A 23,941-nucleotide genomic window follows, 5' to 3' on the forward strand; every position below is an offset into this window, starting at 1 on the left:
CGCTGCCTTTGCCTCTCCCTCTACCTCTGCCTCTCCCGCTGTCTAACCCCTCTGTCTCTCTCCCCCTCCCTCCCCGTCTCCCTTTCACCTTCTCTCTCTCTCTGTCTCTCTCTCTCTCTGTCTCTACGTCTCTCTCTCTCGCTACGTCTCTCTTTCTCACTCTCCCCGTCTCTCTCCCCGTCTCTCTCTCTCTCTCCCCGCCCCTCCTGTCTCCCCGTCTCTCTCTCTCTCCCCGTCTCTCCCTCTGTCTCCCCGTCTCTCTCTCTCTCCCCGCCTCTCCCTCTGTCTCCCCGTCTCTCTCTCTCTCCCCGCCTCTCCCTCTGTCTCCCCGTCTCTCTCTCTCTCTCCCTGTCTCTCCCTCTCCCTCTCTCCCTCTCTCTCCCCGTCTCTCTCTCTCCCTGTCTCTCTCTGTCCCTGTCTCTCTCTCCTCTTCTCTCTCTCCCCTTTACTCTCTCACCGTCCCACTCTCCCCGTCTCTCTCCCCGTCTCTCTCTCTCTCTCCCCGTCTCCCTCTCCCTCTCTCTCCCTGTCTCTCTCTCTCTCCCCGTCTCCCTCTCCCTCTCTCTCCCCGTCTCTCTCTCTCTCTCCCCGTCTCCCTCTCCCTCTCTCCCTCTCTCTCCCCGTCTCTCTCTCTCCCTGTCTCTCTCTCCCCTTCTCTCTCTCCCCTTTTCTCTCTCACCGTCTCACTCTCCACGTCTCTCTCTCTCTCTCCCCGTCTCTCTCTCTCCCCGTCTCTCTCTCTCTCCGTTTCTCTCTCTCTCCCCGTCTCTCTCGCGCCCCGTCTCTCTCTCTCCCCGTTTCTCTCTCTCTCCCCGTCTCTCTCTCTCTCTCCCTTCTCTCTCTCTCTCTCTCTCCCTCTCTCTCTCTCCGTCTTTCCTCTCCCTTTCTCTCTCCCTGTCTCTCTCTCTCTCTCCCCGTTTCTCTCTCCCTCCCCGTCTCTCTCTCTCTCTCCCTTCTCTCCCTCTCTCTCTCTCTCTCTCCCTCTCTCTCCATCTTTCCTCTCCCTTTCTCTCTCCCTGTCTCTCTCTCTCTCTCCCCGTTTCTCTCTCCCTCCCCGTCTCTCTCTCTCTCTCCCTTCTCTCCCTCTCTCCCTCTCTCTCCATCTTTCCTCTCCCTTTCTCTCTCCCTGTCTATCTCTCTCTCTCCCCGTTTCTCTCTCTCTCCCCATCTCTCTCTCTCTCTCCCTTCTCTCTCTCTCTCTCTCCCTCTCTCTCCATCTTTCCTCTCCCTTTCTCTCTCCCTGTCTCTCACTCTCTCTCTCCGTCTCTCCCCTCTCTCTCTCTGTCCCTGTCTCTCTCTCTCTCTCTCTCTCCCCCTTCTCTCTCTCTCTCCGGGTTTGACAGGATATGTTCTGGAAAGGAAGAAGAAGAAGAGTTACCGGTGGATGAGGTTGAACTTTGACCTCTGGAAGGAGACGACATATGAGGCCAAGCGAATGATTGAGGGTGTTGTCTATGAGATGAGAGTCTATGCTGTCAACTCCATCGGCATGTCCCGGCACAGCTCCGCCTCCAAACCCTTTGTACCAATCGGTGAGTGTGACCATGGGGGTGAGAGCACAAGAGAGGTCTGAGACCCCAGGTACTGGGAGCAGGAGAGGGGTCTGAGACCCCAGGTACTGGGAGCAGGAGAGGGGTCTGAGACCCCAGGTACTGGGAGCAGGAGAGGGGTCCTAAACCCCAGGGACTGGGAGCAGGAGAGGGGTCCGAAACCCCAGCGACTGGGAGCAGGAGAGGGGTCTGAGACCCCAGAGGCTGGGAGCAGGAGAGGGGTCTAAGACCCCAGAGACTGGGAGCAGGAGAGGGGTCCGAGACCCCAGGAACTGGGAGCAGGAGAGGGGACCGAGACCCGGGAACTGGGAGTAGGAGAGGGGTCTGAGACCCCAGGGACTGGGAACAGGAGAGGGGTCCGAGACCCCAGAGACTGGGAACAGGAGAGGGGTCCGAGACCCCAGGGACTGGGAGCACGAGAGGGGTCTGAGACCCCAGGGACTGGGAGCAGGAGAGGGGTCCGAGACCCCAGGGACTGGGAACAGGAGAGGGGACCGAGACCCAAGGGACTGGGAACAGGAGAGGAGACCGAGACCCCAGGGACTGGGAGCAGGAGAGGGGTCCGAGACCCCAGGGACTGGGAGCAGGAGAGGGGACCGAGACCCCAGGGACTGGGAACAGGAGAGGGGTCCGAGACCCCAGGGACTGGGAGCAAGAGAGGGGTCCGAGACCCCAGGGACTGGGAGCAGGAGAAGGGTCTGAGACCCCAGGAACTGGGAGCAGGAGAAGGGTCCGAGACCCCAGGAACTGGGAGCAGGAGAAGGGTCCGAGACCCCAGGAACTGGGAGCAGGAGAGGGGACCAAGACCCCAGGGACTGGGAACAGGAGAGGGGTCCGAGACGCCAGGGACTGGGAGCAGGAGAAGGGTCCGAGATTCCAGGGACTGGGAACAGGAGAGGGGTCCAAGACCCGGTGACTGGGAGCAGGAGAGGGGTCTGAGACGCGGTGACTGGGAGCAGGGGAGGGGTCTGAGACCCGGTGACTGGGAGCAGGAGAGGGGTCTGAGACGCGGTGACTGGGAGCAGGGGAGGGGTCTTAGATCCCAGGGACTGGGAGCAGGAGAGGGGTCTGAGACGCGGTGACTGGCAGCAGGAGAGGGGTCTGAGACCCCAGGGACTGGGAGCAGGAGAGGGGACCGAGACCCGGTGACTGGGAGCAGGAGAGGGGTCCGAGACCCCAGGGACTGGGAGCAGGAGAGGGATCTGAGACCCCAGGGACTGGGAGCAGCAGAGGGGTCCGAGACCCCAGGGACTGGGAGCAGGAGAAGGGTCCGAGACCCCAGGGACTGGGAGCAGGAGAGGGGTCTGAGACCCCAGGGAATGGGAGCAGGAGAGCGGTCTGAGACCCCAGGGACTGGGAGCAGGAGAGGGGTCCGAGACCCCAGGGACTGGGAGCAGGAGAGGGGTCCGAGACCTGGTGACTGGGAGCAGGAGAAGTGTCCGAGACCCCAGGGACTGGGAGCAGGAGAGGGGTCCGAGACCTGGTGACTGGGAGCAGGAGAAGGGTCTGAGACGCGGTGACTGGGAGCAGGAGAGGGGTCTGAGATGCGGTGACTGGGAGCAGGAGAGGGGTCTGAGACCCCAGGGACTGGGAGCAGGAGAGGGGTCCGAGACCCCAGGGACTGGAAGCAGGATGGGGTCTGAGACCCCCAGAGAGTGGGACTGATGGGGGCTCAGAGAACCCACAATGTGATAACTATACACTGGCTAGCGTCTTTCAGTCCCCTCACTATCTGGTGTCTCTCAGGGGTATATCTGTACACTGACTGATGTCTCTCAGTACCTCTCTCTCTCTCTCAGGGAGATATCTGTACACCGACTGGTGTCTCTCAGTCCCCCTCTCTCTCAGGGAGATATCTGTACACTGACTGGTGTCTCTCAGTCCCCCTCTCTCCCAGGGAGATATCTGTACACTGACTGGTGTGTCTCAGTCCCTGTCTCTCTTAGGGAGATATCTGTACACTGACTGGTGTCTCTCAGTTTCTGTCATTCTTAGGGAGATATCTTTACACTGACCGGTGTCTCTCAGTCCCTGTCTCTCTTAGGGAGATATCTGTACACTGACTGGTGTCTCTCAGTCCCTCTGTTTTAGGGAGATATCTGTACACTGACTGGTGTTTCTCAGTCCCCCTCTCTCCCAGGGAGATATCTGTACACTGACTGGTGTCTCTCAGTCCCCCTCTCTCCCAGGGAGATATCTGTACACTGACTGGTGTCTCTCAGTCCCTGTCTCTCTTAGGGAGATATCTGTACACTGACTGGTGTCTCTCAGTTCCTGTCTCTCTTAGGGAGATATCTTTACACTGACTGGTGTCTCTCAGTCCCTGTCTCTCTTAGGGAGATATCTGTACACTGACTGGTGTCTCTCAGTCCCTCTCTCTTAGGGAGATATCTGTACACTGACTGGTGTCTCTCAGTCCCTGTCTCTCTTAGGGAGATATCTGTACACTGACTGGTGTCTCTCAGTCCCCTCTCTCTCAGGGAGATATCTGTACACTGACTGGTGTCTCTCAGTCCCCTCTCTCTCCCAGGGAGATATCTGAACACTGACTGGTGTCGCTCAGTCCCTCTCTCTCTCAGGAAGATATCTGTACACTGACTGGTGTCTCTCAGTCCCTCTCTCTCAGGGAGATATCTGTACACTGACTGGTGTCTCTCAGTCCCTCTCTCTCAGGGATATATCTGTACACTGACTGGTGTCTCTCAGTCCCCTCTCTCTCCCAGGGAGATATCTGTACACTGACTGGTGTCTCTCAGTTCCATGTTTTCTCTGTGAAAGTCTGAAATCCCAGTTTAATGAAAGATGGGATCTCTCCCTGTAGCAGATACTAAACAAATTCTTTATTCCAGCTCCCACCAGTGAACCCACCAATCTGACTGTGGATGATGTGAGTGACACAACAATTTCCCTGAAATGGAGAACCCCAGAGAAGGTGGGCGCAGCCGGACTGGATGGGTACCGGGTGGAGTATTGTAAGGAAGGATGTAGGTATCAGAGAGCACACACTCACACTGTGTGCACACATTACTCTGTCTGACGCTGTGCATGCAGCCTGTCCGCTATTGGGTAGGGCTTTTGCACAGGGCTGTGTACGCAACCTGCCCGCTATCAGGTGGGTATATCGCAATGTGCTGTGCACGCAGCCTGTCCGCTATTGGGTGGGGGTATCGCACAGGGCTGTGTACACAGCCTGTCTGTTACTGGGTGGGGGTATTGCACAGGGCTGTGTACGCAGCCTGCCCGCTATTGGGTGGGGGTATCGCACTGGGCTGTGTACACAGCCTGTCTGTTACTGGGTGGGGGTATTGCACAGGGCTGTGTACGCAGCCTGCCCGCTATTGGGTGGGGGTATCGCACTGGGCTGTGTACGCAGCCTGTCCGCTATTAGGTGGAGCTATTGCACAGGGCAGTGTACGCAGCCTGCCCCGCTATCGGGTGGGGGTATCGTACTGGGCTGTGTACGCAGCCTCTCCGCTATCGGGTGGGGGTATCGCACAGGGCTGTGTACGCAGCCTGCCCGCTATCGGGTCAGGGTATCGCACAGGGCTATGTACGCAACCTGCCCACTATCGGGTGGGGGTATTGCACTGGGCTGTATACGCAGCCTGCCCACTATTGGGTGGGGCTATTGCACAGGGCTGTGTACGCAGCCTGCCCGCTATTGGGTCGGGGTATCGCACAGGGCTATGTACGCAGCCTGCCCGCTATCGGGTGGGGGTATCGCACTGGGCTGTGTACGCAGCCTGTCCGCTATTGGCAGGGTGGTTTGCACAGGGCTGTGTACGCAGCCCGTCCGCTATTGGGTGGGGGTATTGCACAGGGCTGTGTACGCAGCCTGTCCGCTATTGTGTGGGGGTATTGGACAGGGATGTGTACGCAGCCTGCCGCTGTTGTGTGTGGGTATCGCACAGGGCTGAGTACGCATCCTGCCCGCTATTGGGTGCGGGTATCGCACAGGGCTGTGTAGGCAGCCTGTCCGCTACCGAGTGTGGGTATCGCACAGGGCTGTGTACGCAGCCTGCCCGCTATCGGGTGGGTGTATCGCACTGGGCTGTGTACACAGTCTGCCCGCTCTTGGGTGGGGGTATCACACAGGGCTGTGTACGCAGCCTGCCCGCTATTGGGTAGGGGTATTGCACAGGGCTGTGTGTGCAGCCTGTCCGCTATTGGGTGGGGCTATTGCACAGGGCTGTGTACGCAGCCCGTCCGCTATTGGGTGGGGGTATTACACAGGGCTGTGTACGCAGCCTGTCCGCTATTGTGTGGGAGTATTGGACAGGGATGTGTACGCAGCCTGCCGCTGTTGTGTGTGGGTATCGCACAGGGCTGAGTACGCATCCTGCCCACTATTGGGTGCGGGTATCGCACAGGGCTGTGTAGACAGCCTGTCCACTACCGAGTGTGGGTATCGCACAGGGCTGTGTACGCAGCCTGCCCGCTATCGGGTGGGTGTATCGCACTGGGCTGTGTACGCAGTCTGCCCGCTCTTGGGTGGGGGTATCACACAGGGCTGTGTACGCAGCCTGCCCGCTATTGGGTGGGGGTATTGCACAGGGCTGTGTATGCAGCCTGCCCGCTATTGGGTGGGGGTATTGCACAGGGCTGTGTACGCAGCCTGTCTGCTATTAGTTAGGGCTATTGCACAGGGCTGTGTAAGCTGCCTGTCCATTATTGGGTGGGGGGATCGCACAGGGCTTTGTACGCACCCTGCCCGCTATCGGGTGGGGGTATCGCACTGGGCTGTGCACGCAGCCTGCCCGCTATCGGGTGGCGGTATCGCACTGGGCCGTGTACGCAGCCTGTCCGATATTGGGTGGGGGTATCGCACAGGTCTGTGTATGAAGCCTGTCCGCTATTGCGTGGAGGTATTGCACAGGGCTGTTTACGCAGCCTGCCCACTATCGGGTGGGTGTATCGCACTGGGCTGTGTACGCAGCCTGTCCACGATTGGGTGGGGGTATCGCACAGGGCTGTGTACGCAGCCTGCCCACTATTGGTTCGGGCTATCGCACAGGGCTGTGTATGCAGGCTGCCCGCTATCGGGTGGGGGATTTGAACAGGGCTTTGTACGCAGCCTTCTCGCTATCAGGTGGGGGTATTGCACAGGGCTGTGTACGCAGGCTGCCCGCTATCGGGTGGGGGATTCACACTGGGATGTGTACACAGCTTGCCCACTATTGGGTGGGGGTATCGCTCTGGGCTGTGTACGCAGCCTGTCCACTATTGGATGTGGGTATCGCACAGGGCTGGGTACACAGCCTGTCCGCTATCGGGTGGGGGTATCACACTGGGCTGTATATGCAGCCTGTCAGCTATTGGGTGGGGTTATCGCACTGGGCTGTGTACGCAGCCTGCCCGCTATCGGGTGGGCGTATCGCACTGGACTGTTTACGCAGCCTGTCCGCTATTGGGTGGGGTTATCGCACAGGGCTGTGTATGCAGCCTGTCTGCTATTGGGTGGGGGCATCGCACAGGGCTGTGTACGTAGCCTGTCAGTTATTGGGTAGGGGTATTGCACAGGGCTGTGTACGCAGCCTGCCTGCTATCGGGTGGGGGTTTTGCACAGGGCTGTGTAGGCAGCCTGCCCGCTATCGGGTGAGTGTATCGCTCTGGGCTGTGTGCGCAGCCTGCCCCCTATCGGGTGGGGGTATCGCACTGGGCTGTGTACGCAGCCTGCCCGCTATCGGGTGGGGGTGTTGCACAGGGCTGCGTATGCAGCCTGCCGGATATTAGGTAGGTGTATCGCACAGGGCTGTGCACGCAGCCTGCCCGTTATCGCGTGGGGGTGTTGCACAGGGCTGCGTATGCAGCCTGCCGGATATTAGGTAGGTGTATCGCACAGGGCTGTGTACGCAGCCTGCCCGTTATCGCGTGGGGGTGTTGCATAGGGCTGTGTACGCAGCCTGTTCGCTATGGGGTGGGGATATCACATAGGGCTGTGTACACAGCCTGCCCGCTATCAGTTGGGGGTATTGTACAGGGCTGTGTACGCAGCTTGCCCGCTATCGGGTGGGGGTATCGCACAGGGCTGTGTACGCAGCCTGCACGTTATCGGGTGGGAGTATCGCACAGGGATGTGTACGCAGCCTGTCTGCTATTGGTTAGGGCTATTGCACAGGGCTGTATAAGCTGCCTGTTTGTTACTGGGTGGGGGTATCGCACAGGGCTTTGTACACAGCCTGCCCGCTATCGGGTGAGGGTATCGCACAGGGCAGTGTACGCAGCCTGCCCCGCTATCGGGTGGGGGTATCGTACTGGGCTGTGTACGCAGCCTCTCCGCTATCGGGTGGGGGTATCGCACAGGGCTGTGTACGCAGCCTGCCCGCTATCGGGTCAGGGTATCGCACAGGGCTATGTACGCAACCTGCCCACTATCGGGTGGGGGTATTGCACTGGGCTGTATACGCAGCCTGCCCACTATTGGGTGGGGCTATTGCACAGGGCTGTGTACGCAGCCTGCCCGCTATTGGGTCGGGGTATCGCACAGGGCTATGTACGCAGCCTGCCCGCTATCGGGTGGGGGTATCGCACTGGGCTGTGTACGCAGCCTGTCCGCTATTGGCAGGGTGGTTTGCACAGGGCTGTGTACGCAGCCCGTCCGCTATTGGGTGGGGGTATTGCACAGGGCTGTGTACGCAGCCTGTCCGCTATTGTGTGGGGGTATTGGACAGGGATGTGTACGCAGCCTGCCGCTGTTGTGTGTGGGTATCGCACAGGGCTGAGTACGCATCCTGCCCGCTATTGGGTGCGGGTATCGCACAGGGCTGTGTAGGCAGCCTGTCCGCTACCGAGTGTGGGTATCGCACAGGGCTGTGTACGCAGCCTGCCCGCTATCGGGTGGGTGTATCGCACTGGGCTGTGTACACAGTCTGCCCGCTCTTGGGTGGGGGTATCACACAGGGCTGTGTACGCAGCCTGCCCGCTATTGGGTAGGGGTATTGCACAGGGCTGTGTGTGCAGCCTGTCCGCTATTGGGTGGGGCTATTGCACAGGGCTGTGTACGCAGCCCGTCCGCTATTGGGTGGGGGTATTACACAGGGCTGTGTACGCAGCCTGTCCGCTATTGTGTGGGAGTATTGGACAGGGATGTGTACGCAGCCTGCCGCTGTTGTGTGTGGGTATCGCACAGGGCTGAGTACGCATCCTGCCCACTATTGGGTGCGGGTATCGCACAGGGCTGTGTAGACAGCCTGTCCACTACCGAGTGTGGGTATCGCACAGGGCTGTGTACGCAGCCTGCCCGCTATCGGGTGGGTGTATCGCACTGGGCTGTGTACGCAGTCTGCCCGCTCTTGGGTGGGGGTATCACACAGGGCTGTGTACGCAGCCTGCCCGCTATTGGGTGGGGGTATTGCACAGGGCTGTGTATGCAGCCTGCCCGCTATTGGGTGGGGGTATTGCACAGGGCTGTGTACGCAGCCTGTCTGCTATTAGTTAGGGCTATTGCACAGGGCTGTGTAAGCTGCCTGTCCATTATTGGGTGGGGGGATCGCACAGGGCTTTGTACGCACCCTGCCCGCTATCGGGTGGGGGTATCGCACTGGGCTGTGCACGCAGCCTGCCCGCTATCGGGTGGCGGTATCGCACTGGGCCGTGTACGCAGCCTGTCCGATATTGGGTGGGGGTATCGCACAGGTCTGTGTATGAAGCCTGTCCGCTATTGCGTGGAGGTATTGCACAGGGCTGTTTACGCAGCCTGCCCACTATCGGGTGGGTGTATCGCACTGGGCTGTGTACGCAGCCTGTCCACGATTGGGTGGGGGTATCGCACAGGGCTGTGTACGCAGCCTGCCCACTATTGGTTCGGGCTATCGCACAGGGCTGTGTATGCAGGCTGCCCGCTATCGGGTGGGGGATTTGAACAGGGCTTTGTACGCAGCCTTCTCGCTATCAGGTGGGGGTATTGCACAGGGCTGTGTACGCAGGCTGCCCGCTATCGGGTGGGGGATTCACACTGGGATGTGTACACAGCTTGCCCACTATTGGGTGGGGGTATCGCTCTGGGCTGTGTACGCAGCCTGTCCACTATTGGATGTGGGTATCGCACAGGGCTGGGTACACAGCCTGTCCGCTATCGGGTGGGGGTATCACACTGGGCTGTATATGCAGCCTGTCAGCTATTGGGTGGGGTTATCGCACTGGGCTGTGTACGCAGCCTGCCCGCTATCGGGTGGGCGTATCGCACTGGACTGTTTACGCAGCCTGTCCGCTATTGGGTGGGGTTATCGCACAGGGCTGTGTATGCAGCCTGTCTGCTATTGGGTGGGGGCATCGCACAGGGCTGTGTACGTAGCCTGTCAGTTATTGGGTAGGGGTATTGCACAGGGCTGTGTACGCAGCCTGCCTGCTATCGGGTGGGGGTTTTGCACAGGGCTGTGTAGGCAGCCTGCCCGCTATCGGGTGAGTGTATCGCTCTGGGCTGTGTGCGCAGCCTGCCCCCTATCGGGTGGGGGTATCGCACTGGGCTGTGTACGCAGCCTGCCCGCTATCGGGTGGGGGTGTTGCACAGGGCTGCGTATGCAGCCTGCCGGATATTAGGTAGGTGTATCGCACAGGGCTGTGCACGCAGCCTGCCCGTTATCGCGTGGGGGTGTTGCACAGGGCTGCGTATGCAGCCTGCCGGATATTAGGTAGGTGTATCGCACAGGGCTGTGTACGCAGCCTGCCCGTTATCGCGTGGGGGTGTTGCATAGGGCTGTGTACGCAGCCTGTTCGCTATGGGGTGGGGATATCACATAGGGCTGTGTACACAGCCTGCCCGCTATCAGTTGGGGGTATTGTACAGGGCTGTGTACGCAGCTTGCCCGCTATCGGGTGGGGGTATCGCACAGGGCTGTGTACGCAGCCTGCACGTTATCGGGTGGGAGTATCGCACAGGGATGTGTACGCAGCCTGTCTGCTATTGGTTAGGGCTATTGCACAGGGCTGTATAAGCTGCCTGTTTGTTACTGGGTGGGGGTATCGCACAGGGCTTTGTACACAGCCTGCCCGCTATCGGGTGAGGGTATCGCACAGGGCTGTATACGCAGCCTGCCCACTGTCGGGTGGGTGTATCACACTGGGCTGTGTACGCCGCCTGCCTGCTATCAGGTGGGCGTATCGCACTGGGCTGTGTACGCAGCCTGTCTGCGATTGGGTGGGGGTATTGCAAAGTGTCTTGTATGCAGCCTGTCCGCTATTGGGTGGAGGTATTGCACCGGGCTGTGTACGCAGCCTGTCCACTATTGGTTGGGGCTATTGCACAGGGCTATGTATGTAGCCTGTCCGCTATTGGGTGGGGGTATTGCACAGGGCTATGTACGCAGCCTGTCCGCTATTGGGTGCAATTAGCGCACTGGGCTGTGTAAGCCTACTCTCCGCTATCGGGTGGGGCTATTGCACAGGGCTGCGTATGCAGCCTGCCGGCTATCGGGTGGGCGTATTGCACAGGGCTGCGTATGCAGCCTGCCAGCTATTGGGTGGTGGTATCACACAGGGCTGTGTACGCAGCCTGTCAGTTATTGGGTGGGGGTATCGCACAGGGCTGTGTACGCTGCCTGCCCATTATCGTGTGGGGGTATCACACAGGTCTGTATACGCAGCCTGCTCGCTATCGGTTGAGGGTATCGCTCTGGGCTGTGTAGGCATCCTGCCTGCTCTCAGGTGTGGGTATTTAACAGTGCTGTGTACGCAGCCTGTCTGCTATTGGGTGGGGGTATCGCACTGGGCTGTGTACGCAGCCTGTCAGCTATTGGGTGGGGGTATCGCACTGGGCTGTGTACGCAGCCTGTCCGCTATTGGGTGGGGGTATTGCACAGGGCTGTGTATGCAGCCTGTCTGCTATTGGGTGGGGGTATTGCACAGGGCTGTGTACGCAGCCTGCCGGTATTGGGTTGGGGTATCGCACAGGGCTGTGTACGCAGCCTGTCTGCTATTGGGTGGGGGTATTACACAGGCCTGTGTACGCAGCTTGTCCACTATTGGGTTGGGGTATCGCACAGGGCTGTGTACGCAGGCTGCCCGCTATCGGGTGGGGGTATCGCAATGGGCTTTGTACGCAGCCTGCCCGCTATCGGGTGGGGGTATCGCACTGGGCTGTATACGCAGCCTGCCTGCTATTGGGTGAAGGTATCACACTGGGCAATGTACGCAGCCTGCCCACTATTGGGTGGGGGTATCGCACTGGGCTGTGTACGCAGCCTGTCCGCCATCGGGTGGGGGTATAACACTGGGCTGTGTACACAGCCTGCCCACTATTGGGTGGGGGTATCGCACTGGGCTGTGTACACAGCCTGTCCGCTATTGGGTGCGGGTATCGCACAGGGCTGTGTACGCAGCCTGTCTGCTATTGGGTGGGGCTATCGCACAGGGCTGGCTACGTAGCCTGTCAGCTATCGGGTGGGGGTATCACACTGGGCTATGTACACAGCTTGCCCACTCTAGGGTGGGTGTATTGCACTGGGCTGTGTACGCAGCCTGTCCGCTATTGGGTGCGGGTATCGCACAGGGCTGTGTGCGCAGCCTGTCTGCTATTTGTTGGGGCAATTGCACAGTGCTGTGTACGCAGCCTGTCCACTATTGGGTGGGGGTATTGCACAGGGCTGTGTATGCAGTCTGTCCGCTATTGGGTGGGCGTATCGCACTGGGCTGTTTACGCAGCCTGCCCGCTATCGGGTGGGCGTATCGCACAGGGCTGTATACGCAGCCTGTCCGCTATCGGGGGCTGTATCGCACTGGGCTGTGTACGCAGCCTGTCCGCGATTGGGGGGGGTATCACACATGTCTGTGTACGCAGCCTGTCCGCTATTGGGTGGAGCTATTGCTCAGGGCTGTGTACGTAGCCTGTCCGCTATTGGGTGGGGGTATTGCACAGGGCTGTGTACGCAGCCTTTCCGCTATTGGTTGGGGCTATTGCACAGGGCTGTGTATGCAGCCTGTCCGCTATTGGTTGGGGCTATTGCACAGGGCTGTGTACGCAGCCTGTCCGCTATTGGTTGTGGTTAGAGCACTGGGCTGTGTAAGCAGACTCTCCGCTATCGGGTGGGGCTATTGCACAGGGATGTCTACGCAGCCTGTCCGCTATTGGGTGGGTCTATTGCACAGGGCAGCGTATGCAGCCTGTCTGCTATTGGGTGGGGGTATCGCACAGGGCTGTGTACGCAGCCTGTCAGTTATTGGGTAGGAGTATCGCACAGGGCTGTGTACGCTGCCTGCCCATTATCGTGTGGGGGTATCGCACAGGTCTGTGTACGCAGCCTGCTCGCTATCGGTTGAGGGTATCGCTCTGGGCTGTGTAGGCATCCTGCCCACTATCAGGTGTGGGTATTTAACAGTGCTGTGTACGCAACCTGTCTGCAATTGGGTGGGGTTATCACACTGGGCTGTGTACGCAGCCTGTCCGCTATTAGGTGGGGCTATTGCACAGGGCTGTGTACGCAGCCTGCCCGCTATCGGGTGGGGGTATCGCAATGGGCTGTGTACGCAGCCTGTCTGCTATTGGGTGGGGGTATTGCACAGGGCTGTGTACGCAGCCTGTCCACTATTGGGTTGGGGTATCGCACAGGGCTGTGTACGCAGGCTGCCCGCTATCAGGTGGGGGAATTGCACAGGGCTTTGTACGTAGCCTGCCCGCTATCGGGTGGGGGTATTGCACAGGGCTGTGTACGCAGCTTGTCTGCTATTGGGCGGGGGTATTGCACAGGCCTTTGTACGCAGCCTGTCCGCTATTGGGTTGGGGTATCGCACAGGGCTGTGTACGCAGGCTGCCCGCTATCGGGTGGGGGTATCGCAATGGGCTTTGTACGCAGCCTGTCCGCTATTGGGTGAGGGTATCACACTGGGCAGTGTACGCAGCCTGTCCGCTATTGGGTGGGGGTATCATACAGGGCTGTGTACGCAGCCTTCCCGCTATCGGGTGGGGTTATTGCACAGGGCTGTGTACGCAGCCTGTCCGCTATTGGGTGCGGGTAATGCACAGGGCTGTGTACGCAGACTCCAGCTATTGGGTGGGGACATCGCACAGCACTGTTTACGCAGCCTGCCTGCTATCGGGTGGGGGTATCATACAGGGCTGTGTATGCAGCCTGTCCGCTATCGGGTGGGGGTATTGCACAGGGCTGCGTACGCACCCTGACCCCTATTGGATGGGCGTATTGCACATGGCTGTTGGGTGGGGTATCACACAGGGATGTGTACGCAGCCTGCCCGCAATTGGGTGGGGGTATCGCACCAGGCTGTGTACGCAGCCTGCCCGCTATTGGGTGGGGCTATTGCACATGGCTGTGTACGCAGCCTGCCCGCTATCGGGTGGGGGTATCGCTCAGGGCTTTGTACGCGGCCTGTCCGCTATTGGGTGTGGGTATTGCACAGGGGTGTGTACGCAGCCTGCCCGCTATCCGGTGGGGGTATCACACTGGGCTTTGTCCGCAAATATCCCACTTTCGGGTGGGGTTATCGCACTGGGCTGTGTACGCAGCCTGCCCGCTATTGGGTGGGGCTATTCCACAAGGCTGTGTCCGCAGCCCCCCCGCTAATGGGTGGGGGTATTGCACAGAGCTGTGTACGCAGCCTGTCCCCTATCGGGTGGGGGTATTGCACTGGGCTCTGTACGCAGCCTGTCCTCTATTGGGTGGGGGTATCGCACAAGACAATGTACGCAGCCTGCCCGCTGTATGGGTGGGGCTATTGCACAGGGCTGTGTACGCAGCCTATGCGCTATCGGGTGGGGGTATTTCACAGGGCTGTGTACGCAGCCTGTCCGCTATCGGGAGGGGGTATTGCACAGGGCTGTGGACGCAGCCTGTCCGCTATTGGGTGGGCCTATTGCACAGAGCTGTGTATGCAGCCTTTCCGCTATTGGGTGGGGGTATCATACAGGGCTGTGTACGCAGCCTTCCCGCTATCGGGTGGGGCTATTGCACCGCGCTGTGTACGCAGCCTGTCCGCTATTGGGTGCGGGTTATGCACAGGGCTGTGTACGCAGACTCCAGCTATTGGGTGGGGATATCGCACAGCGCTGTTTACGCAGCCTGCCCGCTATCGGGTGGGGGTATCAAACAGGGCTGTGTACGCAGCCTGTCCACTATTGGGTGGAGGTATTTGACAGGGCTGTGTATGCAGCCTGTCCGCTATCTGGTGGGAGTATTGCACAGGGCTGTGTACGCAGCCTGTCCGCTATCGGGTGGGGGTATTGCACAGGGCTGTGTATGCAGCCTGTCCGCTATCGGGTGGGGGTATTGCACAGGGCTGTGTACGCAGCCTGTCCGCTATAGGGTTGGGGTATTGCACAGGGCGGCCTACGCACCCTGACCCCTATTGGTTGGGCGTATTGCACATGGCTATTGGGTGGGGTATCGCACAGGGATGTGTACGCAGCCTGCGCGCAATTGGGTGGGGGTATCGCACCGGGCTGTGTGCGCAGCATGTTCACAATTTGGTGGGGCTATTGCACATGGCTGTGTATGCAGCCTGCCCGCTATCGGGTGGGGGTATCGCACAGGGCTTTGTATGCGGCCTGTCCGCTATTGGGCGTGGGTATTGCACAGGGCTGTGTACGTAGCCTTCCGGATGTCGGGTGGGCGGATTGCACATGGCTATTGGATGGGGGTATTGCACAGGGATGTGTACGTAGCCTTCCGGATGTCGGGTGGGGGTATTGCACAGGGCTACTGGGTGGGGATATTGCACAGGGCTGTGTACGTAGCCCTCCCGCTATCAGGTGGGGGTATCGCACAGGGCTATGTATGCAGCCTGTCCGCAATTGGGTGGTGGTATTGCACAGCGCTGTGCACGCAGCCTACCCGCTATTGGGTGGTGTATCGCACAGGGCTGTGTCCGCAGCCTGCCCGCTATTGGGTCGGGGTGTCGCACAGGGTTGTGTACGCAGCATGTCCACCATTGTGTGGGTGTTTTGCACAGGGCTGTGTACGCAGCCTGCCCGCTATTGGATGGGGTTATCACACAGGGCTGTGTACGCAGCATGTCCACCATTGTGTGGGTGTTTTGCACAGGGCTGTGTACGCAGCCTGTCCGCTATTGGGTGGGGTTATTGCACAGGGCTGTTTATGCAGCATATCCGCAATTGGGTGGGGGTAACGCACAGGGCTGTGTACGCAGCCTGTCCAATATCGGGTGGGGTTATCACACTGGGCTGTGTACGCAGCCTGCCCGCTATTCAGTAGGGGTATTGTACTGGGCTGTGTACGCAGCCTGTCCGCTACTGCATTGGGGAATCGCACAGTGCTGTGTACGCAGCCTGTCCACTATTGGGTAGGGGTATTGGACATGGCTATTGGGTGGGGATATTGCACAGGACTGTGTACGCAGCCTGCTCGCTATCAGGTGGGGGTATCGCACAGGGCTGTGTACGCAGCCTGCCCGCTATCGGGTGGGGGTATCGCACAGGGCTGTATAGGCAGCCTGCTCGCTGATGGGTGGGTGTATCGCACTGGGCTGTGTACGCAGCTTGCCCGCTATCAGGTGGGGGTATTGCACAGGGCTGTTTACGCAGCCTGCCCGCTTTTGGATGGGGGTATCGCACAGGGCTGTGTACGCAGCCTTCCTGCTATAGGGTGGATGTGTCACACTGGGTTGTGTACGCAGCATGTCCGCTCTTGGGTGGGGCGATTGCACAGGGCTGAGTACGCAGCCTTCCCGCTATCGGGTGGGGGTATCGCACAAGGTTATGTATGCAGCCTGCCTGCTATCGGGTGGCGGTATTGCACAGGGCTTTGTACACAGCTTGCCCGCTATTGGGTGCAGGTATTGCACAGGGCTGTGTACGCAGACTCCAGCTATTGGGTGGGTATATCGCACAGGGCTGTTTACGCAGCCTGCCCGCTATCGGGCGTCATACAGGACTGTGTACGCAGCCTGTCCACTATTGGGTGGGGGTACCGTACAGGGCTGTGTACGCAGCCTGCCCACTATCGGGTGGGAGTATTGAACAGGGCTATTGGGTGGGGGTTTTGCACAGGGCTGTGTACGCAGCCTGTCCGCGATTGGGTGGGGGGATTGCACATGGCTATTGGATGGGGGTATTGCACAGGGATGTGTACGCAGCCGGCCCGCTATCGGGTGGGGATATCGCACAGGGCTGTGTACCCAGCCTGCCCGCTATCGGGTGGGGGTATCGCACAGGGCTGTGTACGCAGCCTGTCCACTAGTGGGTGGGGGTAATTCACAGGGCTATGTATGCAGCCTGTCCGCTATTGGGTGGGGGTATCATACAAGGCTGTGTAAGCAGCCTGCCCGCTATCGGGTGTGGGTATTGCACAGGGCTGTGTATGCAGCCTGTCCGCTATTGGGTTGGGGGATCGCACAGGGCTGTGTACGCAGCCTGCCCTCAATTGGGTGGGGGTATCGCACGGGGCTGTGTATGCAGCCTGCCCGCTATTGGGTGGGGGTATCGCACTGGGCTGCGTAGGCAGCATGTCCGCAATTGGGTGTGGGTATTGCACAGGGCTGTGTACGTAGCCTTCCCGATATCGGGTGGGGGTATGGCACTGGGCTATGGGGTAGGGGTATTGCACAGGGCTGTATACGTAGCCCTCCCGCTATCAGGTGGGGGTATCACACGGGGCTGTGTATGCTGCCTGTCCGCAATTGGGTGGTGGTATTGCACAGCGCTGTGCACGCAGCCTACCCGCTTATCGGGTGGGGGTATCGCACAGGGCTGTGTACGCAGCCTGTCTGCTATTGGATGGGGGTATCACACAGGGCTGTGCATGCTGCCTACCCGCTTATCGGGTGGGGGTATCGCACAGGGCTGTGTACGCAGCCTGTCTGCTACTGGGTGGGGCTATCGCACGGGGCTGTTTACGCAGCCTATCCGCTATTGGTTGGGAGTAACGCACAGGGCTGTGTACGCAGCCTGTCCACTATCGGGTGGGGCTTTCACACTGGGCTGTGTACGCAGCCTGCCCGCTACTGGGTGGGGATTTCGTACTGGGCTGCGAACGCAGCCTGTCCGCTACTGCGTTGGGGAATCGCACAGGGCTGCGTACGCAGCCTGTCCGCTATTGGGTGGTGATTTCGTACTGGGCTGTGTCCGCAGCCTGTCCGCTACTGCATTGGGGAATCGCACAGGGCTGTGTACGCAGCCTGTCCGCTATTGGGTAGGGGTATTGCACATGGCTATTGGGTGGGGGTATTGCACAGGGCTGTGTACGCAGCCTGCCCGCTATCAGGTAGGGGTATCGCATAGGGCTGTGTACGCAGCATGTCCGCCATTGGGTGGGGGTATCGCACAGGGCTGTGTACGCAGCCTGTCCACTATCAGGTGGGGGTATCACACTGGGATGTGTACGTAGCCTGTCCACTATTGCGTTGGGGTATCGCACAGGGCTGTGTACGCAGCCTGCCCACTATTGGGTCGGGGTATCGCACACATGTTTATACGTGGCCTGTCCTGTATTGCGTGGGGGTATTGCACTGGGCTGTGTACGTAGCCTTCCCGCTATTGTTTGGGAGTAACGCACAGGGCTGTGTACGCTGCCTGTCCACTATCGGGTGTGGTTATCACACTGGGCTGTGTACGCAGCCTGCCCACTACTGGGTGGTGATTTCGTACTGGGCTGTGTACGCAGCCTGTCCGCTACTGCATTGGGGAATCGCACAGGGCTGTGTACGCAGCCTGTCCGCTATTGGGTAGGGGTATTGCACATGGCTATTGGGTGGGGGTATCGCACAGGGCTGTGTACGCAGCCTGTCCACTATCAGGTGGGGGTATCACACTGGGATGTGTACGTAGCCTGTCCACTATTGCGTTGGGGTATCGCACAGGGCTGTGTACGCAGCCTGTCCACTATTGGGTCGGGGTATCGCACACATGTTTATACGTGGCCTGTCCTGTATTGCGTGGGGGTATTGCACTGGGCTGTGTACGTAGCCTTCCCGCTATTGTTTGGGAGTAACGCACAGGGCTGTGTACGCTGCCTGTCCACTATCGGGTGTGGTTATCACACTGGGCTGTGTACGCAGCCTGCCCACTACTGGGTGGTGATTTCGTACTGGGCTGTGTACGCAGCCTGTCCGCTACTGCATTGGGGAATCTCACAGGGCTGTGTACGCAGCCTGTCCGCTATTGGGTAGGGGTATTGCACATGGCTATTGGGTGGGGGTATCGCACAGGGCTGTGTACGCAGCCTGCCCGCTATCAGGCAGGGGTATCGCATAGGGCTGTGTACGCAGCATGTCCGCTATTGGGTGGGGGTATCGCACAGGGCTGTGTACGCAGCCTGTCCACTATCGGGTGGGGGTATCACACTGGGATGTGTACGTAGCCTGTCCACTATTGCGTTGGGGTATCGCACAGGGCTGTGTACGCAGCCTGCCCACTATTGGGTCGGGGTATCGCACACATGTTTATACGTGGCCTGTCCTGTATTGCGTGGGGGTATTGCACTGGGCTGTGTACGTAGCCTTCCCGCTATCGGGTGGGGGTATCGCACAGGGCTAATGGGTGCAGGTATTGCACTGGGCTGTGTATGCAGCCTGTCCGCAATTGGGTGGTGGTATTGCACAGCGCTGTGCACACAGCCTACCTGATATCGGGTGGGGGTATCGCACAGGGCTGTGTCCACAGCCTGCCCGCTATTGGGTCGGGGTATCGCACAGGTCTGTGTACGCAGCCTGACTGCTATTGGGTGTGGGTATTGCACAGGGCTGTGTACACAGCCTGTCCGCTATCGGGTGGGGCTATTGCACAGGGCTGTTTACGCAGCCTGCCCGCTATCGGATGGGGCTATCGCACAGGGCTGTGTATGCAGCTTGTCCGCTATTGGGTGGGCGTATTGCACAGGGCTGTGTATGCAGCCTCCCCACTATTTGGTGGGGGTATCGCACAAATCTTTGTACGTGGCCTGTCCTGTATTGCGTGGGGGTATTGCACTGGGCTGTGTACGTAGCCTTCCCGCTATCGGGTGGGGGTATCGCACAGGGCTATTGGGTGCGGGTATTGCACTGGGCTGTCTATGCAGCCTGTCCGCAATTGGGTGGTGGTATTGCACAGCGCTGTGCACGCAGCCTACCTGCTATCGGGTGGGGGTATCGCACAGGGCTGTGTCCACAGCCTGCCCACTATTGGGTCGGGGTATCGCACAGGGTTGTGTACGCAGCATGTCCACCATTGTGTGGAGGTGTTGCACAGGGCTGTGTACGCAGCCTTCCCCGCTATTGGATGGGTGTATCGCACAGGGCTGTGCACGCAGCATGTCCACCATTGTGTGGGGGTATTGCACAGGGCTGTGTACGCAGCCTGTCTGCTATTGGGTGTGTGTATTGCACAGGGCTGTATACGCAGCCTGTCCACTATTGGGTGGACTATTGCACAGGGCTGTTTACGCAGCCTACCCGCTATCGGATGAGGGTATCGCACAGGGCTGTGTACGCAGCCTGCCCGCTATCGGGTAGGGGTATCACACTGGGCTGTGTACGCAGCCTGCCCGCTATTGGGTGGGGGTATTGCACAGGGCTATGTACGCAGCTTGTCCGCTATTGGGTGGGGGTATCGCACAGGGCTGTGTACGCAGCCTGTCCACTATCGTGTGGGGTTATCACACTGGGCTGTGTACGTAGACTGTCCGCTATTGCGTTGGGGTATCGCACAGGTCTGTGTACGCACCCTGACCCCTATTGTTTGGGGGTATTGCACATGGCTATTGGGTGGGGGTATCGCACAGTGCTGTGTACGCAGCCTGCCCGCAATTGGGTGGGGGTATCGCACAGGGCTGTGTACGCAGCCTGCCCGCTATTAGGTGGGTGTATCGCACAGGGCTGTGTATGCTGCCTGTCCGCAATTGGGTGGTGGTGTTGCACAGCGCTGCGCACGCAGCGTACCCGCTTATCGGGTGGGGGTATCGCACAGGGCTGTGTCCGCAGCCTGCCCGCTATTGGATGGGGGTATCACACAGGGCTGTGTACGCAGCATGTCCAGGGTTGTGTGGGGGTATTGCACAGGGCTGTGTACGCAGCCTGTCCGCGATTGGGTGGTGGTATTGCACAGGGCTGCGTACGCAGCCTGTCCGCTATTGGGTGGGGGTATTGCACAGGGCTGTGTACGCAACCTGTCCGCTACTGCGTTGGGGAATCGCACAGGGCTGTGTACGCAGCCTGTCCGCTATTGGATAGGGGTATTGCACATGGCTATTGGGTGGGGGTATTGCACAGGGCTGTGTACGCAGCCTGTCCACTATTGGGTGGAGCTATCGCCCAGGGCTGTTTATGCGGCCTGTCCGCTATTGGGTGTGGGTATTGCACAGGGCTGTGTACGTAGCCTGCCCGCTATTGGGTGGGTGTATCGCACAGGGCTGTGTATGCTGCCTGTCCGCAATTGGGTGGTGGTGTTGCACAGCGCTGCGCACGCAGCGTACCCGCTTATCGGGTGGGGGTATCGCACAGGGCTGTGTCCGCAGCCTGCCCGCTATTGGATGGGGGTATCACACAGGGCTGTGTACGCAGCATGTCCAGGGTTGTGTGGGGGTATTGCACAGGGCTGTGTACGCAGCCTGTCCGCGATTGGGTGGTGGTATTGCACAGGGCTGCGTACGCAGCCTGTCCGCTATTGGGTGGGGGTATTGCACAGGGCTGTGTACGCAACCTGTCCGCTACTGCGTTGGGGAATCGCACAGGGCTGTGTACGCAGCTTGTCCGCTATTGGATAGGGGTATTGCACATGGCTATTGGGTGGGGGTATTGCACAGGGCTGTGTACGCAGCCTGTCCACTATTGGGTGGAGCTATCGCCCAGGGCTGTTTATGCGGCCTGTCCGCTATTGGGTGTGGGTATTGCACAGGGCTGTGTACGTAGCCTTCCCGATATCGGGTGGGGGTATTGCACATGGCAATTGGGTGGGCGTATTGCACAGGGCTGTGTACGCAGCCTTCCCCGCTATTCGATGGGTGTATCGCACAAGGTTGTGCACGCAGCATGTCTACCATTGTGTGGGGGTATTGCACAAGGCTGTGTACGCAGCCTGTCTGCTATTGAGTGGGGGTATTGCACAGGGCTGTGTACACAGCTTGTCTGCTATCGTCTGGGGGTATCGCACAGGGTTGTGTACGCAGCTTGTCCGCTATCGGGCGGGGGTATTGCACAGGGCTGTGTACGCAGCCTGTCCACTATTGGGTGGGGCTATCGCCCAGGGCTGTTTATGCGGCCTGTCCGCTATTGGGTGTGGGTATTGCACAGGGCTGTGTACGTAGCCTTCCCGATATCGGGTGGGGGTATGGCACAGGGCTGTGTATGCAGCCTGTCCGCTATTAGGTTGGGGGATCGCACAGGGCTGTGTACGCAGCCTGCCCGCAATTGGGTGGGGGTATCGCACAGGGCTGTGTACGCATCCTGCCCGCTATTGGGTGGTGGTATCTCACTGGGCTGTGTAGGCAGCATGTCCGCAATTGGGTGTGGGTATTGCACAGGGCTGTGTACGTAGCCTTCCCAATATCGGGTGGGGGTATGGCACTGGGCTATTGGGTGGGGGTATTGCACAGGGCTGTGTACGTAGCCCTCCCGCTATCAGGTGGGGGTATCGCACAGGGCTGTGTATGCTGCCTGTCCGCAATTGGGTGCTGGTATTGCACAGCGCTGTGCATGCAGCCTACCCGCTTATCGGGTGGGGGTATCGCACAGGGCTGTGTCCGCAGCCTGCCCGCTATTGTGTGGGGGTATTGCACAGGGCTGTGTACGCAGCATGTCCACTGTTGTGTGGGGGTATTGCACAGGGCTGCGTACGCAGCCTGTCTGCTATTGGGTGGGGCTATTGCACAGGGCTGTTTACGCAGCCTATCCGCTATTGGTTGGGGGTAACGCACAGCGCTATGTACGCAGCCTGTCCACTATCGGGTGGGGGTATCACACTGGGCTGTGTACGCAGCCTGCCCGCTACTGGGTGGGGGTATCGTACTGGGCTGTGTACGCAGCCTGTCCGCTAGTGCGTTGGGGAATCGCACAGGGCTGTGTACGCAGCCTGTCTGCTATTGGGTAGGGGTATTGCACATGGCTATTGGGTGGGGGTATCGCACAGGGCTGTGTACGCAGCCTGCCCGCTATCAGGTAGGGGTATCGCACAGGGTTGTGTACGCAGCCTGTCCGCTATTAGGTGGGGGTTTTGCGCAGGGCTGTGTGCGCAGCTTGTCTGCTATCGGGTGGGGGTATTGCACACGTCTTTGTACGCGGCCTGTCCTGTATTGCGTGGGGGTATTGCACTGGGCTGTGTACGTAGCCTTACCGCTATCAGGTGGGGGTATCGCACAGGGCTATTGGGTGCGGGTATTGCACTGGGCTGTGTATGCAGCCTGTCCGCAATTGGGTGGTGGTATTGCACAGCGCTGTGTCCACAGCCTGCCCGCTATTGGGTCGGGGTATCGCACAGGGCTGTGTGCGCAGCATGTCCACCATTGTGTGGGGGTATTGCACAAGGCTGTGTACACAGCCTGTCTGCTATTGGGTGTGGGTATTGCACAGGGCTGTATACGCAGCCTGTCCGCTATTGGGTGGAGCTATTGCACAGGGCTGTTTACGCAGCCTACCCGCTTATCAGGTGGGGGTATCGCACAGGGCTGTGTCCGCAGCCTGCCCGCTATTGGATGGGGGTAACACACAGGGCTGTGTACGCAGCATGTCCAGGGTTGTGTGGGGGTATTGCACAGGGCTGTGTATGCAGCCTGTCTGCTTTTGGGTGGGGCTATTGCACAGGGCTGTTTACGCAGCCTAGCCGCTATTGGTTGGGAGTAACGCACAGGGCTGTGTATGCAGCCTGTCCACTATCGGGTGGGGGTATCACACTGGGCTGTGTACGCAGCCTGCCCACTACTGGGTGGTGATTTCGTGCTGGGCTGTGTACGCAGCCTGTCCGCTACTGCATTGGGGAATCGCACAGGGCTGTGTACGCAGCCTGTCCACTATTGGGTTGGAGTATTGCACATGGCTATTGGGTGGGGGTATTGCACAGGGCTGTGTACGCAGCCTGCCCGCTATCAGGTAGGGGTATCGCACAGGGCTGTGTACGCAGCATGTCCGCTACTGCGTTGGGGAATCGCACAGGGCTGTGTACGCAGCCTGTCCGCTATTGGGTGGGGGTATTGCACAGGGCTGTGTAGGCAGCTTGTCCGCTATTGGGTGGGAGTATAGCACAGGGCTGTGTACGCAGCCTGTCCGCTATTGGGTGGGGGTATTGCACAGGGCTGTGTACGCAGCCTGTCCACTATTGGGTGGGTGTATCGCACAGGGCTGTGTACGCAGCCTGTCCGCTATTGGGTGGGGGTATTGCACAGGGCTGTGTACGCAGCCTGTCCGCTATTGCGTGGGGGTATTGCACAGGGCTGTGTACGCACCCTGTCCGCAATTGGGTGGAGGTATCGCACAGGGCTGTGTACGCAGCCTGTCCGCTATTGGGTGGGGGTATTGCACAGGGC

At 59.5% G+C, this 23,941-nt stretch overlaps 2 protein-coding genes across 2 annotated transcripts in view; one reads left to right on the forward strand and one right to left on the reverse strand.

Annotated features, from left to right (window-relative positions):
- The window catches only part of LOC144685053 (myosin-binding protein C, cardiac-type-like), a 174,900-nt gene that overhangs the window by 94,856 nt on the left and 56,103 nt on the right, over positions 1–23,941 (forward strand). The window contains exons 9-10 of the mRNA XM_078549587.1: positions 1,344–1,532; positions 4,400–4,534. Of these exons, the coding sequence (XP_078405713.1) occupies positions 1,344–1,532; positions 4,400–4,534 (324 nt within the window). The remainder of the gene's footprint in view (positions 1–1,343; positions 1,533–4,399; positions 4,535–23,941) is intronic.
- LOC144684274 (uncharacterized) lies at positions 1,574–4,312 on the reverse strand. The gene is made up of 3 exons (XM_078547907.1): positions 4,294–4,312; positions 2,997–3,189; positions 1,574–2,963 (listed from the first exon to the last, which is right to left on the reverse strand). The coding sequence occupies exons 1-3, from the start codon at positions 4,310–4,312 to the stop codon at positions 1,673–1,675; spliced, it is 1,503 nt and encodes a 500-aa protein (XP_078404033.1). The 3' UTR covers positions 1,574–1,672.

Source organism: Cetorhinus maximus, chromosome 9 (genome assembly GCF_964194155.1).
Source record: "Cetorhinus maximus chromosome 9, sCetMax3.hap1.1, whole genome shotgun sequence".
Classification (NCBI taxonomy): Eukaryota; Metazoa; Chordata; class Chondrichthyes; order Lamniformes; family Cetorhinidae; genus Cetorhinus; species Cetorhinus maximus.